At 37.5% G+C, this 27,566-nt stretch overlaps 1 protein-coding gene across 1 annotated transcript in view; it reads left to right on the top strand.

The window, feature by feature from the left end:
* Window positions 1-27,566, top strand: part of CNTNAP4 (contactin associated protein family member 4) — a 240,164-nt gene that overhangs the window by 131,878 nt on the left and 80,720 nt on the right. The window contains exon 4 of the mRNA XM_069879913.1: window positions 17,109-17,256. Within this exon, the coding sequence (XP_069736014.1) occupies window positions 17,109-17,256 (148 nt within the window). The remainder of the gene's footprint in view (window positions 1-17,108; window positions 17,257-27,566) is intronic.

The raw sequence follows: 27,566 nt of genomic DNA, 5'->3' as shown, positions 1-27,566 counted from the left end.
TGGATTACAGTGTTTGTTACATGAAACACATGTTAATTTGGTTTGGCTTTTTTTGAAGAGTCCTTATAGGAGATATAAAAAAAAATTAAATAGGAGCCTACTACTAGAGTTCAAATTTTGATTTGTATCTGAATTCCATCAAGTTATCAGATAGTTAAATCTCAGTTGAAATGCATTTCAGAAATATTTCATAATCAGTTTAACAGTTCAGATGAATTGTTTTCTCTAGGTATATAAGGCTAACTCTCTGTTCTCTTCTTCCTCTAACTTAGTTTTTTTCCAGACATATGGAATAGATAGGGATGACTGGCAAATTAGAAGTATACTCTTGAGGCAGCTTTATTTATACCTACTTCACAGCATCTGTGTGCACCAAAGACAGTTTAAAGATGCTACAATGTAACTAAGATCCATTAGGTTGTAATATTACAAAAAGTCCATGGCAGTAAAATTTGATGTTTCACACACTTTAGTACACACTACTTCAGCCCTCTATGCATATAAAACCAATCTAAAGTTGCTATTAAAATTATTTTGAAATTAGAACTCTTGTTTCACAAATATATAACCAAAGGTGTAACATTTTTATTGTAAAGATTCTTTACAAGGAAAGAGGATTTTATAGAGCTCTAAGCTCCACAAGCAATGTCTACATTTTTTTAAAAAAAGGAAATATAAAATAGTAAAATTCCATTTTTCTGAATATAAGGTATTACTTTCTTTCATGCAGAAAGCCATGAGATGATATCCATCCCCAGTTTCAATTTAAAGAATGAGTTTAGGAGCAGTTTCAATGCATTGTGGAATCCGGGTGCTTCTCTTAAAAAAGCTATTCCCACACGGTCTATTTAGAATACCCGGATTAATGAAATACAAATCAACATCAAGACTATACTTGAGCAAAGAGAAGATTAACTGGAAAAATGTCCCTATCCATGTACCTGTAATCATTTGATCACAATTTCCAATTTTGCAATACCCAAATGGCTCTTGCTGCCTCTCATCCTTCAAGCTTTGTCATGAATGTTAGACATAAAAGGTACTGAATATTCAGGAAATGATGATAATAGAAGCTGGGAAAACTTGTACTTCAGCAGAGCTGTGTGGTTTTGATTTTGGTTCACAAACATGTTGCTGGAACAATAGCCTCCTGCTAGGGGCAGCATGTAAAGCAAGTGAAAGCAATTCTTACTTTTACTTAAGGATAGTCATTTTTAACATAAAGAATTAATATTGATCACATTTCTTCGATTGCATTTTATGCAGTGGGAAGTCAATAATTGAAAGAAAATGGTTGAATTTCTAGGGGTAAATATCTTGTATTGTGGACTTCATAATGCTTGCAAGCCCCCACTCATTACAAACATTTTTCTAGTAGTCTGTATTTTAACTTTAACTTTCATTGACAGATAGACACATAGAGATGCGATTATTAATAAGCGCTAGGTGTGATTACATAAACTAAAGAGATTAACATGACAAGTTGCCAGCAGTATTCCCATATACTCAGTCACCTCCACTGAAGAAGCAGACTTATGGTTATTCATGTTGTGCACCAAATGGAATTTATTTCCATTAACCCGTGTAAGATCTGATTCTTGATTACTGGAGCTTAAACCCCTTGAAAGACCCTTGAGGTCTCAATTGAGTGCTATGCCCCTCCTGTTGTAACAATGAGATATTCATACGCTTGTGTATTCTCACTTCAGATTTCTTCTAATGCATTTCTCTCTTGCTTTAGCACCATTAGAGAGGAGCTAGATTTGACAATATTTACAGTAACACTAGGAACTATGAAACAAATATTTAAATGCCTATGTTTGAGATAAATCAATGCCAGTGTGAGTTAGGCTTATAAGTGGTATGTCATTTGACATGACTGCATTATGTATTTTAAAACTTGGGAGACAGCAGTTGAGACAATTAAAGTAAAATATCTCCTAGTGCAATTTACCTTTTTTTTTTTTTTTGTTAGCAAACAGAGAAGTTGAAGTAAAAGGTTCTGTAAAGGAGACAGGATTAGACTTCAATGACACTGATTTGGTTTATCTTGTCTGCACAAAGTAATGTATCAGAATTATTGTAAATACTATACTAGTACCTTACCGTATGTCATATTTTTCCTGTGATTGGTGGGGTTATTGAGATTTATATTTAGAAAGAAACTGTGTCACTGTCAAAGAATCAAAGGTATGCCTGATCTGCAAATTTGCCACAGGTTAACACATCTCTGAGCAGCAGCCACAAAGGCCGAAATAGTTTTCTCCCATCTGTATTTGGAGATCCTTTTGTCATCTGGGGTCAGCTGTCCCAGCTGTGTCCCCTCCCAAATTCTTGTGTACTCCCAGCCAACTCACTGATGGGGCAGCATGAAGAGCAAAAATAGGCCTTGACTCTATTGAAGCACTGCTCAACAGTAATTAAAACAACCCTATATTATCTATAATATTTTCATTCCCATACAAGCTGCTTTGAAGAAAATTAAAGTATTCCAGCCAAAACCAGCACACTTTTCCAGATACTTCCAGACTTTTTCCCAAACATAGAAAATTCTTTCTTCCTTTCCCCTCACTCCCCCACCTCAACTTCTCCCAAATAAATGAGTCATATTCTTTGAAACTATTCTGCTAAAACAGGATACACCGAAAGTACTCCTGGAAAGCCAAGAGACCTTTTACTAAATTTCATACCATTTCATTCCACAGATGCCAATTGCTTTCTTTTACAAAACTTTCCTTGCTTTGTTTAATTCAAGTTTCTACACCTCTTTTCTGCTGCTCTGCATTTCTGTACAGCCTCCAAACAGACTCCGTACTGAACTATCTCATACTGTTACCACTTGCAATGCTGACAGAGAATTTCTTATTAGTATTAGCAGCTTAACGTGGGTTGCTTTAACCTCTTGTCTCTGATTTTGAAGGCAGGACTTTATTTTTATTATATATCCTTATGAACAGCAAAGTTCTGCACTTGTGAGTGGAATAAGACTGTGTTCTATGATATCTCTGTCTCTTCTGCTTACATTGCATGTGTTTTTAAGCATCGTGTTCACTAAATTGTACCAAGAACTCATTCCACATTTAGGCTTATTTACATTGTATTCACGAATCACAAGAGGTTGCAACACAAACGTCAAAGTTATAAATCAAATCAATTATGAAATATGAACCTTCCTCTAAGAAGGAAGTAGTAGTATTTTCAAGCTTTCACAAATTCTAATTTAAGCTATGAGGATAACTGTGTTAGCTTAAAATATATGTGGGGTTTTTTCTCTGAAAGCATGAAGATTAAAAGTCTACTTTATTTTGACTAATGAATACATGAACAACTGACATTCTCACATAACTAATCAACTCCAGGAGCCAGGTTTTTCCTCTGAATGCTGAATGCTTCATGTATCAACCTACCCATGTTTTTCATCCCAAACTGATGAAGAAAGAAGAAAGATAACTTGATGAAAATGGAAGCCTTACACAGACGTAGCATCTGAATGATCATTTCAATATCTGTATCAATTAAGTGTGGGTTTGATTTTGCTTTGCCTTTTATTTCTATAAAAGTCTATTTTATAGTCTTCATCTGTTTCAATGTCTGTGAGGTATATAGCTGAAGAATAAAAGTAGTCAGCTAAAAATCTGGCAAGCTATATGAGGGATAGTTACAGAATGTCATCAGGTATCTTGAATTTGAGGAGTTATCCTGTTGTCCCAACTATTTTTAGTGTGGCTACAGAAATATTTTATACTTTGCATTTAATTTTTCTGAGTTACTGATAACTGCTGCTGAATGCAGCCTTAATATAATACATTTGCTGAACATTCTTCTAAAATTTAGTACAGAATTAGTATACAGAAAGGTCTTTGAACCTTATTGTTTACAGTCTGTTTGAAAAGCTTAATCTCTTCAGGGAGTATCTGTGGGGTTTAATTTCATGTATCTGTCAAAAGAATAAGGCACTGAAATGCCACTGATTTCTTTGGTGAGTCAAGTGAAATATTTGAGTAAATTGGAAACTGTAGTGACATAAGAAACTGATTATTATGTTAACTTGATGTGTGATACACTATTGCGAGTCCATAATGATGAGTTACAGAAGAATTAAAATACAGCCATTTCTGTAAAGTTAGAAATGGTATAGACTTTTCATAAACTTCATATATGAAAAGCCACATAAATAAATTTAATAGGAAGCCTTTTTATTGAATTCTTTTATTGCCAGTGAACCTCAGGACACAATAGCTACAAAGATTTGCTCTGCGATTCATATGCTTCATAGTGAATGAGGTTTTCTTCCTTTCTTTTTGGTAATTTAATTTCATTTCAGAGCAGTGTGTGAAATTGTATGCAAAGAAATGTTGTACTCTAATATTAGGACAAATTTTCTATATGACTCTGAGCAAACAGGATTCCCACATAGTGTTTTACATTTCAGTGCATGCACTGCTGTTGCGTTATAGCTATTGTACGTATAAATTACCTGAACTATCTTTATTTATTATTTCTTTCTGGTAGTGTCTGTGCTATGTTATGTGCTCTGGCAGTGTAATCATGAATCTTGATTCCTACGTAAATTTCATTCAAATAGAAATATACCATACTCCCAAATTTTACAAGTTTTAACAGTATATGGAATAAATACATTTAATACGTTATTGCTTTTTGAAAATATTTCTTTACATTTATGGAGTTTATTATTTCTAAGTATGTTAATGTATTTGATTTGACAATCAACATTAAATAACATTGGCAAAAACATTTCTTTATCCAGCACAATAGCAGTTAAACTTCAAACAGATTTGAAAGTAGAAAAGACAGTTACACTGTTGCTTCAATACAAAATTTAGTGTGTTCATATTTTACATATTAGAATCATAGAATCATAGAATATCCAGGTTGGAAGAGACCCGCTGGATCATCGTGTCCAACCATTCCTATCAAACACTAAACCATGCCCCTTAGGACCTATTGTTTCAAATAGATTTACTGAAAAAAGTGCAAATAAGCTTTTGCAATACTTTGATTAAAAACTACATTGCTTGCTACCCTTGGCGATCATCACAGATACCTTAAGAATATCAGAATGCAGATTCATGGACTACAACTCCATATTTTAAAAAGGTATGTGTAAATTAATTTCAGAGAAAGCATTAGCTAATCTTTAAGTCATTGTGGGTAAAGATTGTTTAGAATTCCAGTAATACTATTATGAAACACGTTCTCGTTTTAAATTTTCAGATAATATCCTTAAGGTACATGTACTTACGTATTAATAAATAAATAACTAAATAATAAATAAAGCAGTTTCATAATCACATATTGGGAATTAATAAAGATGAATTGTTATGATAATTTTTAAGAGAGAAATAAATAACAAACTTTAATGTTTTGCCTAACTGTGTTAATACAAAGGCTCCCTCCAAAGGCGGCAAGTTATTTCATACTACAGAAGGATAAATGAAATAAAATATGAGGTAGATGGAATTATTGAAAAATATAGTTGTCTCTGGTGGTTTACATTAAGACATGTGTAATGTATACATTAGTCCCTATGCCATGACATCTAGACAATGAAGTATTTTTTCATTTCAGATCTTCTGAATGACTAGCAATAGCCATTCAAGGGCCCTAGAATCATTCCCTACTGACATAGTCCATCAATGCCATTGAGTAAATGGTGTTTCCAGCTGCTACTGCTGCAAAAAGAAATGAAACCCACAAACTTCTGTTGTATCTTATTTTTCAAATATTAAAATCTTTCTCTTCTATTCTTGTATGAAAGTAAACTGTTTTAAACAGCAAATGAGAAAGACAGAAATGGTTCCTGTTACTGGGTCCATTCACAAAAGTTAGCTGTCACCTTTGATAAATTACTTGGTAAGTGCAGTTTCATTCTGTCTTTACCTCCTGCTTCTAGAGCTGATATCTTATGTAAAGGCATGCTGATAATCCACCCACACAGTGAAAGGCAACAAAGAGAAAGAAACATGACAAAATGTCCCAATGAATAAAACACTCATCTAATGTGAACAAATAACAGAAAGAGAGAGACTAAAGGAATATTGATACAGCTTACTCCAGTATCCTGTTTGTGACTGACAGTGGTGGAAAGCAGTAAGAACAGTGCAAGGATGTAGTAACTCTGCAGCAGGTATTGTGTCCAAGCTAGTTGTAATTCACAGCTTATTAAAGCTGTGAATTTCTCAGGAAAAGAAATAGGTAGAGGTCACAGCAATAGTGCAAAACTGCACCACCATCACCAACTGCATACACCAGAAAATCCAAATTGCACATCATTAAGATCAGGATTGAAATAAGAAGTTTGAAGTGTAAAGACAGGTCCAGTATTTTTACAGAAGAAAATCAAAAATTTGGGTGAAGGAAAGAGAAGAGAGTCTTAAAAGGGAATGTTTTGAATGTCAAATATCAACTTAACATTCAGAGAGTATTGAAGAGAATGTGTATCTTTGAGGGATGAGTTGTGTGTCAAGATTTTGGTGCACTCCCTTGCATTGCATTGGAGATGTTAACAGCAGTAGTCCATAAAATATGGAGGAGTCTGAGCCTTTCAGGGTTTCCACTGGGATTTCAGTCTGGTATCATGTTATGAGCTCTATTTTTTGCCTCCTAATCACCTGGCTCAAAAAACAGTCCACAAAAGGCCTCCATTTTATAATGTGAATTCAAATATCACAAAATCATAAAATCGTTGAGGTTGGAAAGGATGTCTGGAGGCCATCTGGTCTAATAATTCTGATTAAGCATGATCATCTAGAGCTGTTTGCCCAGGAAGATGTCCAGAGGGCTTTTGAAGATCTCCAAGGATAGAGACTCCACAACTTTTTAGGGTAACCTGTTCAACCTCTCTGAAAAAAAAATACTGTTTTTATTTACAGTAAAAGGTTTTCCTTATTTTCAGGGAGAATGTCCTGTATCTGAGTTTATGCCTATTGCTTCTTGTCTTATGATGGAATACCACTGGAAAGAGCATGACTCCACCTTCCTTGTGTCCTCCTTTCAAATATACATATTAATAATATCTCACCTGAGCCTCTTCTTCTCTATGCTGAACTGTCTCAGCTCTCTCAGCCTTTCATCCTATGGACAAAGCTCCAGTCCCTTCATCATCTTTGTGGCCCTTACCTGGACTGTCTCCAGTATGTCCATTTCTCTCTTATACTAGGAGGCCCACAACTGTACACAGTACTCCAGATGTAGCCTCACTAGTGCCAAATAAACACTTCCTGGCAATACTTTGTCTAATTCAGTCAAGGATACTATTAGATTTCTTTGGAATAACAACACATTGCTGACTCATCAATGTCATATGACTCTGGCCTGTCAGGTAGCACACACACACATACACATACCAGTTTTGTGTTATCAGGAAACCTGCAGAGGGTGCATTCTGTCTCTGGAGATGCTAAACAGAATTGGATCCAATATTGACCCCGGGTATGCATCATTCATTCATGGGCTTCAGCTAGATTTTGTGTTGCTGGTCACCATCCTCTGGGCCCAGCTGTTCAGCCAATTTTCAGATGTAGCAGAATTAAAGTCACCAGTGGAGTCATGCTTTTACTACATATGTACAATAGCTCAGTGTTTCTTTTGCATCTGATTAGAGTAACTAGTAGCTTGTATAGCTAAAGGTATTAGAGAACTGTCTTACAGCCCCATAGTTCTTCTTTCATACACTCTATTTAGGCATTCTGTTCTGTTTTGAGGTTTGATGCATTACTGTCAGTAAAAGTGATAGAGTGAGAAAAGCCTGTCAAAAAGTCACAGATGAGAAACTTTCTATATAAAGGATGGTGCTAACAGTGATATACAGCCTGTCCATCTGATTGCTGTGTCACTTTGCTACACTGGAATAACATGTTCAAAATTATTTGATTAATATTATAACAACATTAATGATTTTCTTAGCATTAACATTGCTAGGCTTTGGTTGCAAAGTAAAGAATTCAGTGACAAGAGTCTTAGCATGAAGGGTCCACAGAGATTTTTTTGATTAAGAAAGTGGAGTTTCTGAATTTCACCTTTTATTTATATTGAAGCTTGTGATATTCACCTTTTAATAAAAATTGCAGGGAACACAGTCATCCTGCTTCTACGTTACCACTGCCAAAGAGGAAATTGCAGTGATTTAAGTCTTCAGGTGGAGATACAGTTTTATATAGAAGTTTGACCTGCTGTTTCACAGTTTGCTGAACATTTCACCTGTTTTTTCTCAATTTTCCTCTCTGAGAATTGGTGATAATAACAACTACTTTTTCAAATGTTTTGACATTTCTAGAGGTCTCATTAGTTTTCATAGTTGCTGTTTGCTTGGTTCTCACTGTTCTCTAGAATGCGTTTGCAAATGCTTTTCTTTGAGGCTGTTTCAAGTTCATCTATCTGTTTTAGTTAATATTATAGGTAGAACATAGATTCACTGTTTGCATGAATCTATGTCCTGACCGTCTTTTTAAGGAGAATATGATCAGCAAAAAAAGTACAAAAGTAGAATGAAAAATAAGATGGCATGAAATACAATCCAGTTCTTGGTAGAAGGTATGTCATGGATTGCTGATGCTACGATTTTATTTTAGAAGCCTAAATAATTTGTCTTATTTTGGTTTTGATGTTTAGCTGTCCTCAAGCACTTTTAGGTGGAAGATAAATCTAGTTTAAAAGCCCTTGGGAAAAGTTCATTTTAAATGATGTTCAAAACAAAGAACTGCAAAGTTCTTTGAGAAGTTGAATGTAGTTTTTGTATGTCATAGAGGAATTCCACTAGCCATATGAATTTTCTTACTGATCATTTTAATTTTATGATGAATTTCTTTTATCCGTCACTGTCTGTTGTCTTTTATGCTATGGATTCTAGGATTTTTTTTTTTTTCTGTTTAAATCCTGGAAAGCTTTCAGAACTGTTCTATCATTTATTCAGTTTGTGAATTCTACAAAAGAAAAGAAAAATAAAGAGCTTACAAAAGTTAAGATGATTGAATAGCCAAATGACAGAACAATGTAACAAGATATGGCTATGCGCTAGTTAATATTAATATGAGCATAAGGAGATTAAGTTTTAAGCCTAAGAAGACACATCACTAAACAGCAGAGGATTAGGTCATGGTCATATTGGTCAACCAGTTTAATGAAGGAAAGCATTCCCCCCAATATGCTGCCATAAACAGTAAAAGGTGCTACTGGTAGGAACTGTTACCTTCTTCTGAAATGTTTCAAGGAATACTTTTGGATACTGAATAATTTCAAATTGCTATCTATATGTAGAAGCAACAGTTTTATTTCTTCAAATGATACCCACTTTCTTCCTGCATTTTGTCATAATACACAAGAATCACTTTGAGGTGTTCTGCAATGAACAGAGACACAGTTTAGTAACTTCTTATGAAAGGAAGCTATACATGATAATTATGTACATTGTAGTCTTTAATTAAATATATTTCCTTTTTACATTTCTAGCTTATCTTGTATTAAACTATTAGTGATACAGTTGCAAAATAAATAGTGGGTTTAGACATTCTGAAGAGCACTTAATAGTCTGGTTTTGCCATCTGTAATTTTAATAGCACTCAGAGATGAATAGTAATTAAATAAGCAATTTGCATCCCTCTTGGTAAATGAAATGATTTTTATAAGAAAAAAAATCAGTAGTATTTTCTGTGCTAAAAGCTACAAGATTGTGATTCTGAACTTTTGATATTAAAGTAGAATAAATTATACTTTAACAGAAAATTCTACAGTAAAATGAATTAAGAGTTATTTAAAATACAGTCTTGCATGGTATTCTTTAAAACATTCTTAATGGACTGCAAAAACTAAGTGAAAAATATAATTATAGATGAAGTAGTCTTTTCTTTCAGGGAATTATTTTTAATTTGTTTGGTTGGTTGGTTGGTTTTGAATAATATTGTGTTCAAATAGAATTGTGCTCTGTGAATCCCATGCCTCAAGTTTAGAATATTAAATGATGAAATCAATATGCCGTAATATTTTAAATAATTTAAGCAAGCACATTAAGAATATTTGTATCATAAGGAAACAGACAAGCAAACATGCCCAAACTCCACTGTAAGTAATGAAAGATGGTAGACCAAAGGAACCAAAGAATGAAATAGCAAACATAATATCTTGTGCATGACATCAATATACCCAACACTAATTGGTCATGGTTGCAGTATGGCAATGATTTTAAAATACCTCTTTGCTTGGAAATTGTGTTATTGCTATAGCTGGTCAGATATTTTTCTTCTGACCATAACATTGGTCAAATGATGGACACAAAGTGTTTTCAGAGTGAAAGACTTTCATATTAATCTTTTTCATTTTAGCCAAAGAATTCCTATCTATTGACTTTCAGGACCAACTTCGGGAGACTAACAATAACTTCTCACAGTGGTAACAGGATGAGAAGGAAGAGTCTGAATGTTTGGGTTCCTGTGCAGTGAATAATTAATTGATGTTGATGTTAATTGTACTGTGTGCTAGGTTAACTTAAATAGGCACACATGATTATTTTGAACTCCCTTGCTCTCAGAAGAGCTCAACTACTAAACTTCATCTTCTGACAACATTGTCCATGTTGAGGTCCTGCTCACATTCTTGTCACAGAATCACTGAATGGTAGGGATTAGAAAGAACCTTTGGAGATCATCTAATCCCCCCTCCCCTTGCTAAAGCAGGTTCACCTGCAGCAGACTGCACAGGAAAATGTCCAGGCAGGTTTTGAATATATCCAGAGAAGGAGATTCCACAGCCTTTCTGGGCAGCCTGCTCCAGTGCTCTGTAACCCTCAAAGTAAAGAAGTTTTCCCTCATGTTCAGATGGAACTTCCTGTGTTCCAGTTTGTACTCAATGTCCCCTGTCCTACCACAGTGCACCATTGAGAAGAGTCTGGCCCTATCTTCTTGATACCTGCCCTTTAGTAATTTATATGCATTGATTAGGTGCCCTCTTAGTCTTCTTTCCAGGCTAAACAGGCTGAGCTCATTCAGCTTCTCCGCATAAGAGAGGTGTTCCGGTTCCCTAATAATTTTTATAGACCTCTGCTGGACCCTCCCCAGTAGTTCCTTGTTTTTCTTGATCTGGGGAGCCCAGAACTGGATGGAATACTCCAGATGTGAACTCATTAGGCCAGAATAGATATGGAGTATAACCTCCATTGAGCTACTTGATACAGTCTTCTTAATGCAGCCCAGGATACAATTGGCCTTCTTGGCCATGCAAGCACATTTCTGGCAATGGTTAACTTGTCCAGCAGAACTCCCAGGTCCTTCAAATTGCTACTTAACCTGTATTGGTTCAGGGGGTTATTTCTCATGAGATGCAGATCTCCACACTTGCCTTTGTTAAATTTCATTGGGTTCCTCTCCAGCCTGTCCATATCATCATTCTTGCCCTTTTTGAATATTGCAGTGATAGAGCTTTTCTCCAGTCCTCAGGCTGTTCCTGTTCTCCATGATCTTTCAAGGGTGATGGAAAGCAGCTTAGCCATAACGTCTGCCTGTTCCTTCAATACTTGTGGGGGCACCCTATCAGACCATGGATTTGTGTTGTGTCCTGTTTTCTTAGATGATCTATAATTTGATCTTCCTCAACAAAACGACAGACAGTCTTCCTTTCTCCAGACTTTCTCTCTTTCCCCCTGGGATTCCTGAAGGCTGACTTTAGCAGTAAAGACTGAAGCAAAGAAAGCATTCAGCAACCCCACCTTCACTGCAACCTCCATCACAAGGGAATCCACGTCATTCAGCAGTGGGTACTCATTTTACCCAGTCTTTTTGCTGCTGGTGTCCTTTGCCAGATTTAATTCTAAGTGGACCTTGGTCTTCCTTGTTGTATCCCTACATACTCTGACAGTGTTCCTGTAGTCCTCTGGAGTAGTCAGTCCTTTTTTCCACCTTCCATGTACTCCTTGCTTCCAGCTGAAGAAGCTCTTCTTTACAGAAGCTCCTTGCTCATCCATACAGGCCTCTTGCCTCCTTTGCTTGATTTCTTATTTCAAGGGAAGCACAGATCTTGAGACTGGAGGAAGAACTGTTTAAATATTGCCCAGATCTCTTTGACCCCCTCTGCCTTCTAGAGCCCTATTCTACAGGATTTCTCCAAGTAGTTCTTTGAATAGGCTAAAATTAGCTCTCCTGGATTCGAGTTTGTAATCATGCTTATCACATCTGTTTATTAAAATCCTGTTTATTTACTTCTTCCGTGCAGGGTCCTGAACATCACCATTTTCTAGTTGCTGCAGCCAAGGCTGCCCCCAGCTTCCTCATCACCAACCAGACCTTCTTTTTTTCATACAAGCAGCAGCATACCTCTCTGCATTAGGTCCTCCACCACTTGTGTCAAGAAGTTATCATCAATATTTCGTATCTCTTGGACTGTCTGTGCCTAGCTATGTTTTCTTTCCAGCAAATATCAGGGTTGTTGAAGCCCCTCATGAGAACAGAGGCCTGTGATTTTGATACTACTTCCAGTTCCCTGTAGAAGGCCTATTAAACATTATTAAACATGAAATGACAATTTGCATCTAAGTATACTTTGTTAACATAATAGTATTTACATTTAATAGGAATATTTATACTAAATGTTGTTTCTCGCAATACACAATAATGTAAAGGTATTGTGCATATTATTATACTAAGTATATATTATATGTTATTACAATATATTTTTATTATAAATATATATGTAGTATGTTTCATATGGTATATATAGATAGTGTATTGTACAGTACAAGCTGCATTAGTAAATAAGTTCATCTGTTCTATATGATCTGAAGTATGGCTCAGTGCACACAGTGATGTCTCTTACTCAGCTTTACCTATGTGGGACTTTAGTTAACGAAGTTAACATGGTGCTGGTCTTATCCCTGGTCTAAAAACACATTTACTTTCTAGATGGAGACTGAGGAGAGAAATAAAGAATTTCCTTTTTACTTTATCTTGATGTAAGCTTGTCTTCACAATGATTCTACACTTGGTTGTATGTTTCCATGCACAGGATTTAGCTCTAATAATACAGTCTGGAATACATGTGTAATTTCTGATGCCATAATGAACTGAATAATTCTGTCTTCAAAGTAGGTTACAAATAGCTTGAGGTAAAGAAACTGCAGGGTTAGAAATTGAGTAGGAGAGTTCAAATGAGTTTGAGAGGAGGCCTTCATATCAGGCTTCGGTACGGCCCAGGGCACTCCTCCTTCTTGGAATAAAATAGGCTGTGAGGAGCTGTCTATGTAGACTTCTGTACTGCTGAGTGTCCTTCTACTGTTTGAGGCTAAACTGCAATATACTGTTTCAGTGTTTCAAAAACTGAATTCTTTGAGAAAGATTGTATATCTTTATGCTATTAAAGAGCCCTATAACATAGCATATATAAGAGCATCAACTAAGATTCAGTAGACAGTTATACTTGAGGGGTTAGCTTTACAACCCGATTAATATTTATGCAAGCAATGCTTATTATATCCAACATTCATATTTGCTGAGGGTCACACTGAGTCCTTAGTCCATATCAGATACCTGTATAGATTTTGAGGACTTTACATAATGTAGAATAATGACATGTTCACTTTGAGTGATTTGACACAAGAATGAAGTGACCTGAACAGTCTGAAGAAGGCAGAGACTAAGAAAGGAGCTCATTATATGGTTGTAGTTGTTATGTATTTAAATGATTGCTGGACTGGGTTTGTTGGACTAAATTTTCTTCTACTGTAAAGATAGGAGTGTATCCATCATGTTGAATATGCTTCCCCTCCAAAAAGCCTACAAGCAACTTTCACAGGCTTCAGGTATGCCTTTAGTGCTTGTAGTCTGGAGGAAAAGCTGTCTAAGTACCTCCTCTTTCTCTTTCTCTTTCTCTTTCTCTTTCTCTTTCTCTTTCTCTTTCTCTTTCTCTTTCTCTTTCTCTTTCTCTTTCTCTTTCTCTTTCTCTTTCTCTTTCTCTTTCTCTTTCTCTTTCTCTTTCTCTTTCTCTTTCTCTTTCTCATGAAAAGGTTTAAAACTGAAACACTATATATTCTAACCTTAAGAACATTTAAAATCAAGCAATAAAGACCCAATTAATACTCAACTCAATATTCCGTAAAATGTGTTCTTTCCAGATAAAAGCTGTGTAAAATGACAGTCAAAAATATTGATTTCTAAATTGACCATTCTGAATGGTCTAAGGGGTAGTTTGAATTACTTTCAGGCTGTTACTGAAGTGAAAACTCTAATTTTAAATAGAGAACATAAGGCCTAAGTGTGCCCTGTGGTAAAAAATCGAGCAATATGTATTCTGTACTCAAAACTTACAAGCAATTCTCATGCCTTTAGAAAACTGTTTTTGAAAAACTTTAAATATTAACCAAACACTTCATTTGCTCACAGTGTTTAAACTTCTGGAGCCTGCGTTCTGGTTCAGTCAACAACCTAATTGGAACTTTCATTGGCAGCTACATTTGTTACAGACTGCAAATAAGGATTTGAAGGGACAAGAGGTCTGGAAGAGTCTCACCCTCCAAATAGTAGCTCTTCTCTGGTGTTTGTTTTAGCCTGTTTCCACCTTCACCCATTGTGATAGTGAAATTATGAAGCATAAAGCCTAAAGTAGTGTGGACATTCAGAGTCACTAACTCTCACTGTTTATTCCTAGCTTAATAGGCTAGCTGTAATGAGCCCATTCACTAACTGTTTTCCTTTTCTTTATTCTTTCTGTAGCATGTTCAGTTATTAAAATTTGTAGAAATTTTACTAGCACAGGGGAGGGAAGGTGCAAAGATTCATGTACAGGAATAACGAATGGATTGAAACTCACCTCTGTTTCAAAAACTTATGCAAAGGGAAGCTGCACACCTAAACATGTTGGTTTCTATGTACTTCTGCAATTGCAATGTCTGTGGCTTATGGCCATAGGAGCAATAGTGTTCCCATATAAGGAAATGTATAAGCACGGAATCACAGAATCACGAGGTTGGAAAAGCCCCCAGGATTATTGAGCCCAACCATTCCTATCAATCACTAAACCATGTCTCTGAGCAACTTATCCACCTGTCTTTTAAATACCTCCAGGGATGGAGACTCAACCACCTCACTGGGCAGCCTGTTCCACTGTCCAATGACCATTTCTATGAAAAATTTTTTCCTAATGTTCAGCCTGAACCTCCGCTGGTGGAGGTTCACCCTTGTCCTGTCCCCTGTCACATGGGAGAAGAGGCCAGCTCCCTCCTCTCCACAACCTCCTTTCAGGTGGTTGTAGAGAGCCTTCTGTTCTCAGGGCTAAACAACTCTGGCTCCCACAGCCGCACCCTGTAAGACTTGTTCTTCAGCCCCTTCACCAGCTTGTTTGCTCTTCTCTGGACACACTCCAGAGCCTCAACATGCTTCTTGTAGCAAGGGGCTCAGAACTGAACACAGTACTTGAGGTGTGGTCTCACCAGTGCCGAGTACAGAGGGAGAATAACCTCCCTGGACCTGCTGGTCACACCGTTTCTGATACAAGCCAAGATGCTATTGGCCTTCTTGGCCCCCTGGGCACACTGCTGGCTCATGTTCAGTCGGCTGTCAACCAACACACCCAGGTTGTTCTCCTCCAGGCAGCTTTCTAGCCACTCTTATCCTAGTCTGTAGCACTGCATAAGGTTGTTGTGCCCCAAGTGCAGGACCCAGCAATTAGCCTTGTTGAACCTCACTGCATTGGTCTCAGCCCATCGGTCCAGCCTGTTTAGATCCCTTTGAAGACTCTCCCTACCCTCCAGCAAATCGACACTTCTACCCAGCTTGTTGTCATCCGCAAACTTAATTAGGGTGCATTCGATCCCCTCATCCAGGTCATTGATAAAGATGAACAGGGCTGGATCCAGCACTGAGCCTTGGCGGACACCACTTGTGGCCGGCCTCCAGCTGGAATTAACTCCCTTTACCAACACTCTCTGGGCCCAGCCATCCAAACAGTTTTCTACCCAGGAGAATGTGCACCTGTCCAGGCCAGAGGCAGTCAGTTTCCTAAGCAGAATGCTGTGAGAAACGGTGTCGAAGGCTTTACTGAAGTCCAAGAGGGCTACATCCACAGCCTTTCCCTCACCCAGTAGATGACTTGGTCATAGAAGGTGATCAAGTTATATTGTCAAGACCTGCCTTTTGTGAACCCGTGTTGACTGGGTCTGATCACCTGGTTCTCTTGCATGTGCTTCATGATAGCACTCAAGATCAACTGTTCCATGGAATTCTCCCCATCAAAATATTTCAGAGAGCATTTTCTATCTTGTTTATCGTATATATAGATCCAAAATGCTAGAACAAATTCTTTCTACTTCACATATTACAAGCAGGTAATGAGGGAAAAAATCCCTGCACAACAATGGCCATGTAACCAACAAAATTATGATTACATCTCTTTTTTTTTTGTTCTTCCTTACATTTGCTTATGTATCTTTATGGTTTAGTTATGTAACAAACAATGAAACTAGTCTTACTAGTTGAATACTACATTTTTTTTTATGTTAATAATTTACTTTTTTGTCAGTTATCTGGGAAAAAGGTTGAAATTTAGATTTTTCTTTTTCAACAGAACGTCGAATTAAAATATTTTTACAATACTCTGGATTCTTTCACTGGAAACCAGAGCCTTTCCAGGCCATGATATATCAGTAAAAAAACTTACAGAATTCAACATATTATGCACCTAAAACACAAGTTTGCAATGAAATTTATCTTACCTTTTGGTAAGAGGAAATCATAGCTCTTACTCTAATTCTTATGAAAAGATATTACGTGGTACAATATGCTGATGTGCCAGGTTGTTGTACACGTTTAGTGAAAGGAATGGTGGGTTTTGAAATGTTTCATTCACTTAAATTTTAGAAGGTGAAGATTTTTCAGTAAGTGTTGTGTCAGTAATAAATAGGCAGATAACAATACGATGAATCTATCCATTGTCCAGAGGAATAGTCAAGATTGACTGGGCAATCATTCCAATGGAATTAACTGACCATTATATTTTATTCCTGTGCTTGACCGTTTGCCAGATGAGGATATACAAAGAAAAGATTAGCATGACTTCCATATACTTCTGTATTCAATATGGATGTGGCTGATCTCTTTTTCATCTTCTTCCAGGCCTTTTCTGGAAACACAAATGCAGATAGTGTCGTATACTATAAGCTTCAACATTCCATTAAAGCAAGATTTCTCCGTTTTGTGCCTTTGGACTGGAATCCCAATGGCAGAATTGGAATGCGCATTGAAGCCTATGGATGCACATACAGTAAGTGTTCTACTGAATCAGCTAAATGAAACAACTTTTCATCATTCATGTCTTTTGCTACCTAAATTGGACTTGAAAGGACATTTCTAAGCTTGAATTTTATCTTGAATAAAACTGTTTTAAAAGGTTTGTGTGCAGACTTCACTGTTTCTGCATCATCTAACAAGATGTGATGCTTACTTTCCAGTTCTTTCTCTGTAGGAATGAATAGTGTGGATGTAATTCAATAACTAATTTACTGCAAACTCTTTTTTTATATACTCTTAAAACCTACATCTTAACAAGGTATGGTATCCATCTGAAGGGTGAAATGTGGAAAATGTTTTATATATATAAGGTCTCAGTCCAGAATCAAGAAGAATACAAATAGATAGACCCACAAATACACAGATGAAGGGTATTTGTTGTTATTAAGGGATACTATTAGAATGCTTTTTGTGCCACTAATAAAATATTAATAACCCATGTAAGCATTTGGAAGACAAATGCGTAAGTATTATGGCTGCATTGATTTGCTGGCAATGTAAATTTTCCTGTTGTCTTCCTGTCACTGTTCTTCACTGCTGGATGTTCTAAGAAGTATTCCTTTTATCAAGTTGTTTTTTCCTTTCTAGTTTCCATTTATTTTTCATAAGGGATATAGAATTTATTTTAAGCATCCTTTTTAATTACTTGTTTTAAGAACTTTTATCTGTTGGAGCTTTATTGTAGGATTTTTTTTTCAACTCTCGTGCTTAAGTCATGCTTTAAACAACTAATCTCTTCTGAATGGTCTCCATAAATGTCTCTTCTATATTCATTCATTAGTATCTGATCTATTACTTAAATCAAACATTAGTAGAACACACTTCTGGAGTTTCTGCCTTAAACTTGACTTTATAAAATGAGTAAAAGACCGTGAACTAAGGATATTGAATATTTCAGTCTGTTTGGAGGAGGTCAGGCAATTTCAGAAATTAGGGAACTGCCGTATCCTAGATAATAGACAGACAATGCCAGGAGAATGGTGTGAGAAGGTAAAACCACACAGAATTCCTCCGTGACACATGCTTGGAGACTGGGAACATGACTTGTTAGTTCTAGAACAGTCTGTGACCAAGATTCAACTTACCCTGCACTATTTTAAGAGCCCAGACTACTAACGATCAAAAAATGGAGGTTGAACCGATGGCTTCATAATGCTTAACTAAGAGGTCATCTGAGTTTCTGATTTGAAATGTTATCATTGTGATACCTGATGAGAGAACATTCTTTTCTGCCTTTAAACTTAAGTGAAAGTGCATAAGCTTTGCTTCTTCCCAGTGCTTTGCCTTGTGCATTTGACAATGTTTAAATTCTTACTCAAAGTCTTGTTCTCAAGCTGAAGAGCTCTCTTTTGCACATTTCTGAATCTAGATATTAATTAACTGTGTTAACTGATATTTTGTCTATCACACCTTGCAAAATATCTTATTGATCTCTTCTATGATACAGCTACTGTCACATTACCTGCAGAAACTATGAGTCTAAAAAACAAGAAGAGGACAGTCCATGCTATTAAAATAACAAAACATGTAGAATAAGCAGTTACACAGCTGAAATATTTTGTGTGTGGTCAGTAGCTACTTTGGGGGAAGATTATATATTTTTCTGTATTTTACTTATCTATGGATAAGCTTATGGAAAGAATTTAAAAGGAATATTTACTTCATTTGTTATCCATTGTAATGCAATAGGTAAGGACTGTGCAGTGTTAAAGTATGGAAACATTTTTTAAAGCTGGTTGAGTTTTTCTCTGTATTATGAGTTCTTGAAATGCTTTTTTTTTCTATTTATAAATGCATTTATTCCAAATGAATTGCAGATTGTTTATAATCTCTTCATTATTTTGAACTTCAAGAATTATTGTGTGCTTTTGTAGTTCAATTCAGTGGTTGCTGTTGAAGACAAACCAGGTGATCATGTAGTCTTATAGTCCTAAATAGAATTAATAATTTGAAAGATTAATTCTTTCTTCTTTCTCTTCAGTCTTTTCTTCTATTTATCAGACACATGTAAGACACATACAATATAGCTATTGTTACACTAATTGTGCCTGTCTGTTCCTGAATTGCTATGTATTTTTCCAGGCGGGACCAGAAAATAAAGAAATGCACAAATGCCAATGTTACCTATTTATTTTTTATTCACACTGTCCATATTTCTCATTTTGCATTCTTTCCTTCAGAGACCTCTCACTGGGCCTTATATTGTAAGAGTAAGCAACTCTCTTTCCATTCACCACCAAATAAGTGCACTGTGTCCTGTAGTCAAGTGCAAATGCAGTATTTTCTTCCTTCAATCTATCTGTTTCAAATTGTGAAACCAAAAATAAAACTGCAAGAATATATAAAGTTGAACTCACTGTTTCATAAAGTGATACTGAAAAATGCATGTCTGTTACATCCAAAAGCAGTCATTACTATCAAAGTGAGGTAATACTTACAGGGCAACTATGGCAGTACTTTCAATTTGCTTACTCTGTTATCTGCCAGCTAAATAACCTGTTCTAAATAACTTAGCCTAGTATGCTCAGAACAAGTGTTTCATCTTTAATTAAAGTCTCAATGAGATTTGGTAATATTCATGATAGATGTACATAGCATAAATCAAGTTATTGTGAGTCTAATTTACTACTTACTACAACTTTTTAGGCAAAGGACTATTGCATTGTATATATTTGTAAAGCATACATCTACAGCAAATCCATCCATCCATCCATTTCGGCCTCTTAAAACTTATGGAAGAGATAAGCTAAATAAGTATAGTTAGTCATGGAGTTCTGTGAAACTTTAATAGAGTTCCCCTGTATTCTTTGTGTCTAGTTCTTCTCACTCCTCACTCTGTTAACTCTGATATGTTCCTCAGTTCACCCACTCCAGTTCTATAGTCTTTTTCATGTAAGAAAGAAAGAAACATGGTTTCGATCTCTAGGTGACCTCCCTGCCTTCATGTGTACTAACAAAATCTGCATCACTACACAACAAACACTCAGTGCTGCCAAAAAAAATCCCACTCCAGAATCTCTCTCAGCCTCTGCTTGATGGTTCTTCCTATACAGTATGTGTAAAGACGGTCACTTCCTGTATCATGTTCCTGAAATGTCAGATTGTGACGTTAAGCAGTCTAAAATAGAGTTCAAATTAAGCTATACTCTGAAACTAAAAAAAAAGGAAAATTATAAGCCTCTCTGGCTTACTCTTTCCTCCCTTTATTACAGTGTTCTCTTCCTCATCCCATCCTCTGAAAACTAGTAGAATTAAAAAAAAAAATGTTTCTAATAGACAAAAAGAATCATAGAATAATAGAATCACTTGGTTGTAAAAGACCTTTGAGATCATCAAGTCCAACAGTACCTGTCCACTACTAAACCGTATTCCTGAGCAGTTCATCCAACTGTCTTTTAAATACCTCCAGGGATGGAAACTCAATCACCTCCCTGGCAACCTGTATCAATGCCTGATAACGTTTTCAGTGAAGAAATTTTTCCTAATGTCTAATCTGAACCTCCCTTTGTGCAATGTAAAGGCAATTCCTCTCATCCTGTCACCTGTCACTTGGGAGAAGATACCAACACCCACATTGCTACAACCTCCTTTCAGGTAGATGCAGACAATGATAATCCTCTTTTCCTCAATCTCCTTTTCTCTAGGTTAAACAACTCCAGTTCTCACAGCCACTTCTCATAAAACCTTTTCTCCAGCCCATTCGCCAGCTTCGCTCCCCTTCTCTGGGCACGATCCAGCACATCAATGTCCTTTTTGCAGTCAGGGACCCAAAACTGGACACGGCGTTTAAGGTATGGCCTGACAAGTGCTGAGTACAGGCGCAGAATCACTTCCCTGGTTCTGCTGGCCACACTGTTTCTGACAGAAGCCAAGATACTTTTGGTCTTCTTGGCCACCTAGGCACACTGCTGACTCATATCCAGCCATCTCTCAACCAGCACCTCCAAGGTCCTTCTCTCCAGGCAGCTTTCCAGCCACTCTTCCCCAAGCTTGTAACACTGCACAGGTTTTTGTGTCCCAGGTGCAGGGCAGAGCACTTGCCCTTGTTAAACCTCATGTGGTTGGTTGCAGCCAGTGATCCAGCCTGTTCAGATCCCTCTGGAGAGCCTCCCTACCCTAAAGCAGATAGACACTTCCTCCCAGTTTAGTGTCATCTGTGAACTTACTAAGAGTACACTCAATCCTCTCATTCTGATCATCAGTGAAGTTATTGAACAGAACTGAGCCCAACACTGAGCCCTGGGGAGCACAACTTGTGACAGACCTCCAATGGGATTTAAGTCTATTTGCCACCACTCTTTGGGCCCAGCCATCCAGCCAGTCTTTTGCCTAGCAGAGGGTGCCCCTGTCCAGGCCAATGGCAGCCAGTTTCTCAAGCAGAATGCTGTTAGAAATGGTGTCAAAAGCTTACTGAAGTCCAGGTACACTGTATCTACAGCCTTTGCCTTGTCCATTCAGCAGATATCCTTGTCATAGAAGGAGATCAGGTTACTTTGCAGGATCCACCTTTCACGAACCTGTGTTGACTGAGACTGATGACCCAGTTGTCTTGTGTGTGCTGTGTGATAGCACGCAAGATGACTTTCTCTACAACCTTCCCTGGCACTGAGGTCAGACTGACAGGCTGGTAGTTCCCTGGATCCTTCCTCCAACCCTTCTTGTAAATGGGCATTACATCTGCCAGCCTCCAGTGAAGTGGAACTTCCCCAGTCAGCCAGGACTGCTGGTAGATGGTGGAAAGGGGTTTGTTGAGAAGCAATTCTGCCAGCTTCCTTAATGCCCTTGGGTGGATCCCATTCAGCCCTATAGACTTGTGGACGTCTTATTGGCCAAGCACATTTCTAAGCATTTTGTCTTGGATTGTTGAAGCTTTGTTCTGCTCTCCTGCCCTGTCTCAGGAGGTTGAGTACCCAGAGGGCATCTTATCTGACTATTAAATACTGAGGCAAAGAGGACATTAAGTACCTCAGCCTTATCCTCATCCTTTGTCACTATTGTTCCCTCTGCATCCAGTAAAGGATGGAGATTCTCCTTGGCCCTTCTTTTGTTGTTAGTGTATTTGAAGAAACACGGAAAAAATGAATTTACATGTGAAAATGATTGTTGTAAAAGCTGTGGAATAAAGATGACTGGAAACTAAATGCACACTGTACTTTAAAACGTTGCTAGATGCAGTGCCTAACAACAAACACTGCAGATACTGTAGTATGCAAACCCTCCCCCAGAGCCCTCTAACATTGTTAAATATCTTGAGGCTTTTTTAGCACTCCCTTCCTGCCTGGAATACATAAAATCAATGGCACAGTTACATGAGTCAAAGAAAGGGCTTCCCATCGTTTTTAGAACTGGGGTAATGCACTTTCAAGGGCTTGATGTGAATGAGATTGTAAAAAAGATAATTTTAAAGGTGTTTGACTATGAACATTTTAACATGCCCTTTTTTCCTCCCAATGTGTTTCTTTAAAGTTATTCCTAAGTTCTAACTTACCTATAATTTCTGAACACTGCTTACATTTCCAGGTCCACTTTCCCAAATCTGTAAAGGGCCATAGAGTAGATTTCTCATTTTAATACAATTAGTCAGGAGTATCTGAAGACAACTAAAAAGGCCAAGTAGTTTCCACAGTTTCATTTTTTTTCTTAAAAAACATTAACATTGATTTAAATTAATTTAAAGTTCAACAAAAATCAACTCGCTTTCAAAAAAAGATATTACGACCAAAATTTTTGCTCAGGATCACTAGAACTCTTGATCCTATGTTATGTGAGGAGGCTTCCAGAACTTCCAGTTGCTCAGAGGCATTTCATCACTTCCAAAAGGTATTTTTATGATATCCTAAGGATTTATATTGCATTAATTTGAGAAAGTGCCCTGAGTTCAGCTGAGATAGAGTTAATTTTCTTCAGATTCTTATATTGCTGTATCAGTGAAAGGGCAGGAAGTTCACAGGAAGCTGGGAGGGAGCATAGGACTAGCTCCAGAGCAGAGCAACAAAGCTGATGACGGGGCTGGAGAACAAGTCTTATGAGGAGCGGCAGAGAGATCTGGGGTAGTTTAGCCTGGGGAAGAGGAGGATGAAGGGACACCACATTGCTCTCTACAACTACCTGAAAGGAGCTTGTGGAGAAGAGGGAGATGGCCTCTTCTCCCAAGTGACAGGGGACAGGACAAGAGGAAATGGCCTCAAGCTCTGCCAGGGGAGGTTCAAGCTGGACATTAGGAAAACATTTTTCACAGAAAGGGTCATTGGGCACTGGCAGAGGCTACCCAGGGAGGTGGTTGAGTCACCTTCTCTGGAGGTGTTTAAAGGATGAATGGACAAGGTGTTTAGGGACATGGTTTAGTGATTGATAGGAAAGGTTGGACTCGATGATCTGATGGGTCTTTTTCCAACCTGGTGATTCTATGATTCTATAGTGATGTCATTTGAGCCAAATTGGCCAATGGGATATTCCATACCACATGAGATCATGCTCAGTATATAACAGTGGAAGTCAAACATGAAGAGGGGTGATTTTTGCTTGGGAACAGTCTGGACATCAGTTTCCAAGAACAATGAACAATTTGACTGTGCATTACTGAGTTTGTTCTTGTCCATGAGTTTTATCTTTCTTCTTTTCAATTCTCCTTCCCATCCAGTCGTGGAGGGGCATGTGAGTGAGTGGCCACGTGGTACTTAGTTGCTGGCTGGAACTAAACCTCAGTAGAAAGACATTGTAACTTGTGAAAATGAAAGATGAGTTTTCACAAAGGAAATCAACTTTTTTAAATTTTCCTTATATACAAAAGTGAAGTAGAGAAAATCCATAAAGTCTGATGTTCAAGTCCAGGGACTGTTAGAAACAGAGAGCAGTTGGTAAATATGAAACAGGAAGATAGTATGGCACCCTGTGTATCTGGGCTCATTCTTTCTATACTAATAACCCTGAAGGACCCAAGGTTTATCACTCACAACTCTTTCAATTTATTTCTAGTGGTGATGCACAGATGGTATAGACAAAATATGTGTAAGAAATGTAAGAATTTTGATTAGGATCTGCAACTCTTTAACAAACTTCATTTAAGCATGGCGGTGGGGAGAAGCTTTGTTTTCATTAATCTTCCGGATTTGGACAGAGTAGTTTTTGCTTCACAGGATCTAGTCCTGGAAATAATAAAAGGGATTTTGGAGAACTCTGATAAATGAATTTATGACCTTATCTCAATAACTACTAACAAAAGTATGTTCCCAATGAAAAAAAACAATGTTTATTAGTACCTACTAAGAATATATCTAGTTAGCTGGTTTGATAGATACATAATGATGTATAAGCTCTATTATTGAAATTTTTAATGAAACTATTAAGCTTCACATGCGTAATTTAAATTCAACATTGATTAATACTTTTACAGTCCATATTTACTCAATGAAATGATGAAGTAAAATAGTCAACCTAGGATCCATTTTCAGGTAGAACGTCATAGTTATACATCGTATATTTTGTTAATGAATTCTTCATAAGTAAGAAGTATGTTATCATGATGTAAAGAAAGTCAAGAATATGTATTTAGAAAACATAGTTTCATTCACTTGACAAGAGTTTTTGAAAATAGAGTATAAATGACTGACTTAAAATACTGTAATTAATTTTAGTTGAGTTGATTTCCATGCTGAAATTGTGAAGAAATATTTTTAGTGAAGTTAAATAAGGTTAGTAAATAGATAATGGGTTTCAACTGACTTCCAAGAAGTCAACCACTCAATTGAAAAATAACTTCAAATTTTATTGAATGTCCTTCATTTCTTCATTTATTTCACAAATGTAATGTTCAAGGGCAATTATCTTTTTTCTACTTTACTTATGAACTGTGAATATTTATGAGCTTTTTATGGTATTACCAGTTCCTTTGTGTGTGTCTTGTTCATCTTTACTTACTTTGACAGATATTCTTTTGAATTATTGGTATAAAACTGGTTTGGGCTTTTTCTTTTCTCCTTTTTCCTCTCCTCTCATGTTCCACAAGAAACATTGTCCCTACCTTTTAGCACAGTCATGAGAAGTACAAATGTAAGCAAATGCCTCAGAAAGCATGCGTTCATAACATTATAATGAAAAATCCTCAGTGTTTCTCTTTACTTTATCTGTAAAACTGTGGAGTTTATTATTTTGTTTATTATAGTACAGAATCAAGCAGGCCAAGGAAGGTAATTCACCTTCTCTGTTCGACTCTCATAAGACCCAACCTGGAATACTGTGTCCAAATCTGGAGTCCCCAGCACAAGAAAAGTTAACACACTGGAGTGGGTCCAGAGAAGGGCTACAATAATCATCGGAAGGGTAGAACACCTTTTCTGTGAAGAAGAGTTGAGATAATTGAGGCTGTTCAGGCTGTGGACGACAAGGCTCTTGGGAGTTCTTGTTTTGGTCTTTTAATACTTAAAGGGGGCTTGTAATGATAGTGAGACAGTTTTTTACACAGCCTGTGGTGAGAAGGCAGTAATGGTTTTAAGGTGAAATAGTGTAGATTTTGATTGCACATAAGGAAGAATTTTTATTTAATTATTTATTTATTTTATTCTGCTGTAAGACTGGTGAGGCACTGAAACAGGCTGCCCTGAGAAGTTGTGCACACCCCTTCATTGGAAGTGTTCAAGGTCAGGTTGCATGGGGCTTTGAGAAACCTGATGTAGTGGAAGAAATCCCTGTCCATGGCAGAGGCATTTGAAGCAGATGATATTTAAAACATTCCTTCCAACACAAATTATTGTATGATTCTATGCTATGAATGTGTCCCTTAAGTTGTGTCCCACTTGTCCCCATTGCAGATGTTGTACGATACCCTATCTGTCTTCTTACCTGATTTCTAGGGGGTTTGCTGCTTGCTAGCAACTTGGATCTAGGGCATTGTGGATAGACATTAAGTCTTGTCCAGACTTCAGAATATTCCCCTCTGCTTCTCTTCCATGTAAGCACCAATGATATTGCCAGGGGAGACCTGATGTGTATCAAATCTAGTTACAATGCTTTAGTGCCAATTTAAGTGCCTTTACACAAACACATATAGCATGGGAAATAAACAAGAGGAGTTAGAGATGTGTGCGCACCTGCAGAGCTATGATCTCATGAGCATTACAGAGACATGGTGGGATGGATCTTATGACTGGAGCACTGGGAAGAGGGATACAGGCTTTTTCCTAAGGATAGGTGGGAAGGATGAGGAGGCAGTGTCACCCTCCCTGTCAATGACCAGGTGGAATGGATGGACCTCCACCTGAGGATGGACGAAGAGCCAATTGGGAGCTAATGGGTCAGGACTAAAAGGAGAGCAGGGACAGGTAATATTAAAATTGTGGTCTGCTACAGGCCATTGAACCAACAGTAAGCGGATGAGACTGTCTAGGGATAGGCACAGCCTCATGTTCAGAAGTCCTGATTTTCATGGGGGAACTTCAGCCATCCTGATATCTATTGAAGGGACAACACAGCAGAGCATAAACAATCCAAGAGGTTTGTGGAATGGGTTGATGATAACTTTGTTCTCCAAGTGACAGAGGAGACAACAAGGAGAGGTACTATGCTGGACTTTGTTCTCACTAACAAAACTGGGCTGTTGGGTAATATGGAGCTCAAGGGAAGCTTTGGCTGCAGTGATGAAATGGTGGAGTTCCAGATCCTTAGGGCAGTGAGGAGAGCGTGCAGCAAACTCAACACCTTATTGTTCAGGAGAGCAGACTTCGAACTCTTCAAGGATCTGCTGGGTAGGGAACCATGGAATAACACCCTGAAGGAGAGGAGGGCCCTGGAAATCCGATTAATATTCAAGCGTCGCCTCCTCCAAGCTCTGGAGCAATGCATTCCATCAAAGAGGAAGTCAGACAAAACCACCAGGAGGCCTGCATGGATGAAAAAGGAACACCCAGACAAACTTAAGTTCAAAAAGGAAGCTTGCAGAAGGTGGAAGCAAGGATGGGTAGACTTGGAGGAACACAGAGGAATTGTCCAAGCAGCCAGGGACCAAATTACGAAAGCTCAAGCCCTAACAGTAGTAAATTTGGATCAGGACATCAAGGAAAAGAAAAGCTTCTATAGGTATGTCAGCTTCAAAAGGAAAACTAGGAAGAATGTGGGCCCTCTACAGAAGGAAACGGGAGACCTGATTACCCAGGATATGGAGAAGATTGAAGCATTCAAAGAGATTTTTGCCTCAGCCTTCACTGGTAAGGGCTCAGGCCACACCGCCCAAGGCACAGAAGGGAAAGCCAGGGCCTGGGACAATCAAGAACCAACTACCATGTTCTTGTG

The sequence above is a fragment of the Phaenicophaeus curvirostris genome, chromosome Z, assembly GCF_032191515.1.
Source record: "Phaenicophaeus curvirostris isolate KB17595 chromosome Z, BPBGC_Pcur_1.0, whole genome shotgun sequence".
NCBI lineage: Eukaryota > Metazoa > Chordata > Aves > Cuculiformes > Cuculidae > Phaenicophaeus > Phaenicophaeus curvirostris.
Note: the sequence above shows the minus strand (reverse complement) of the source record. Positions and strands in the feature narration are given on the sequence as shown.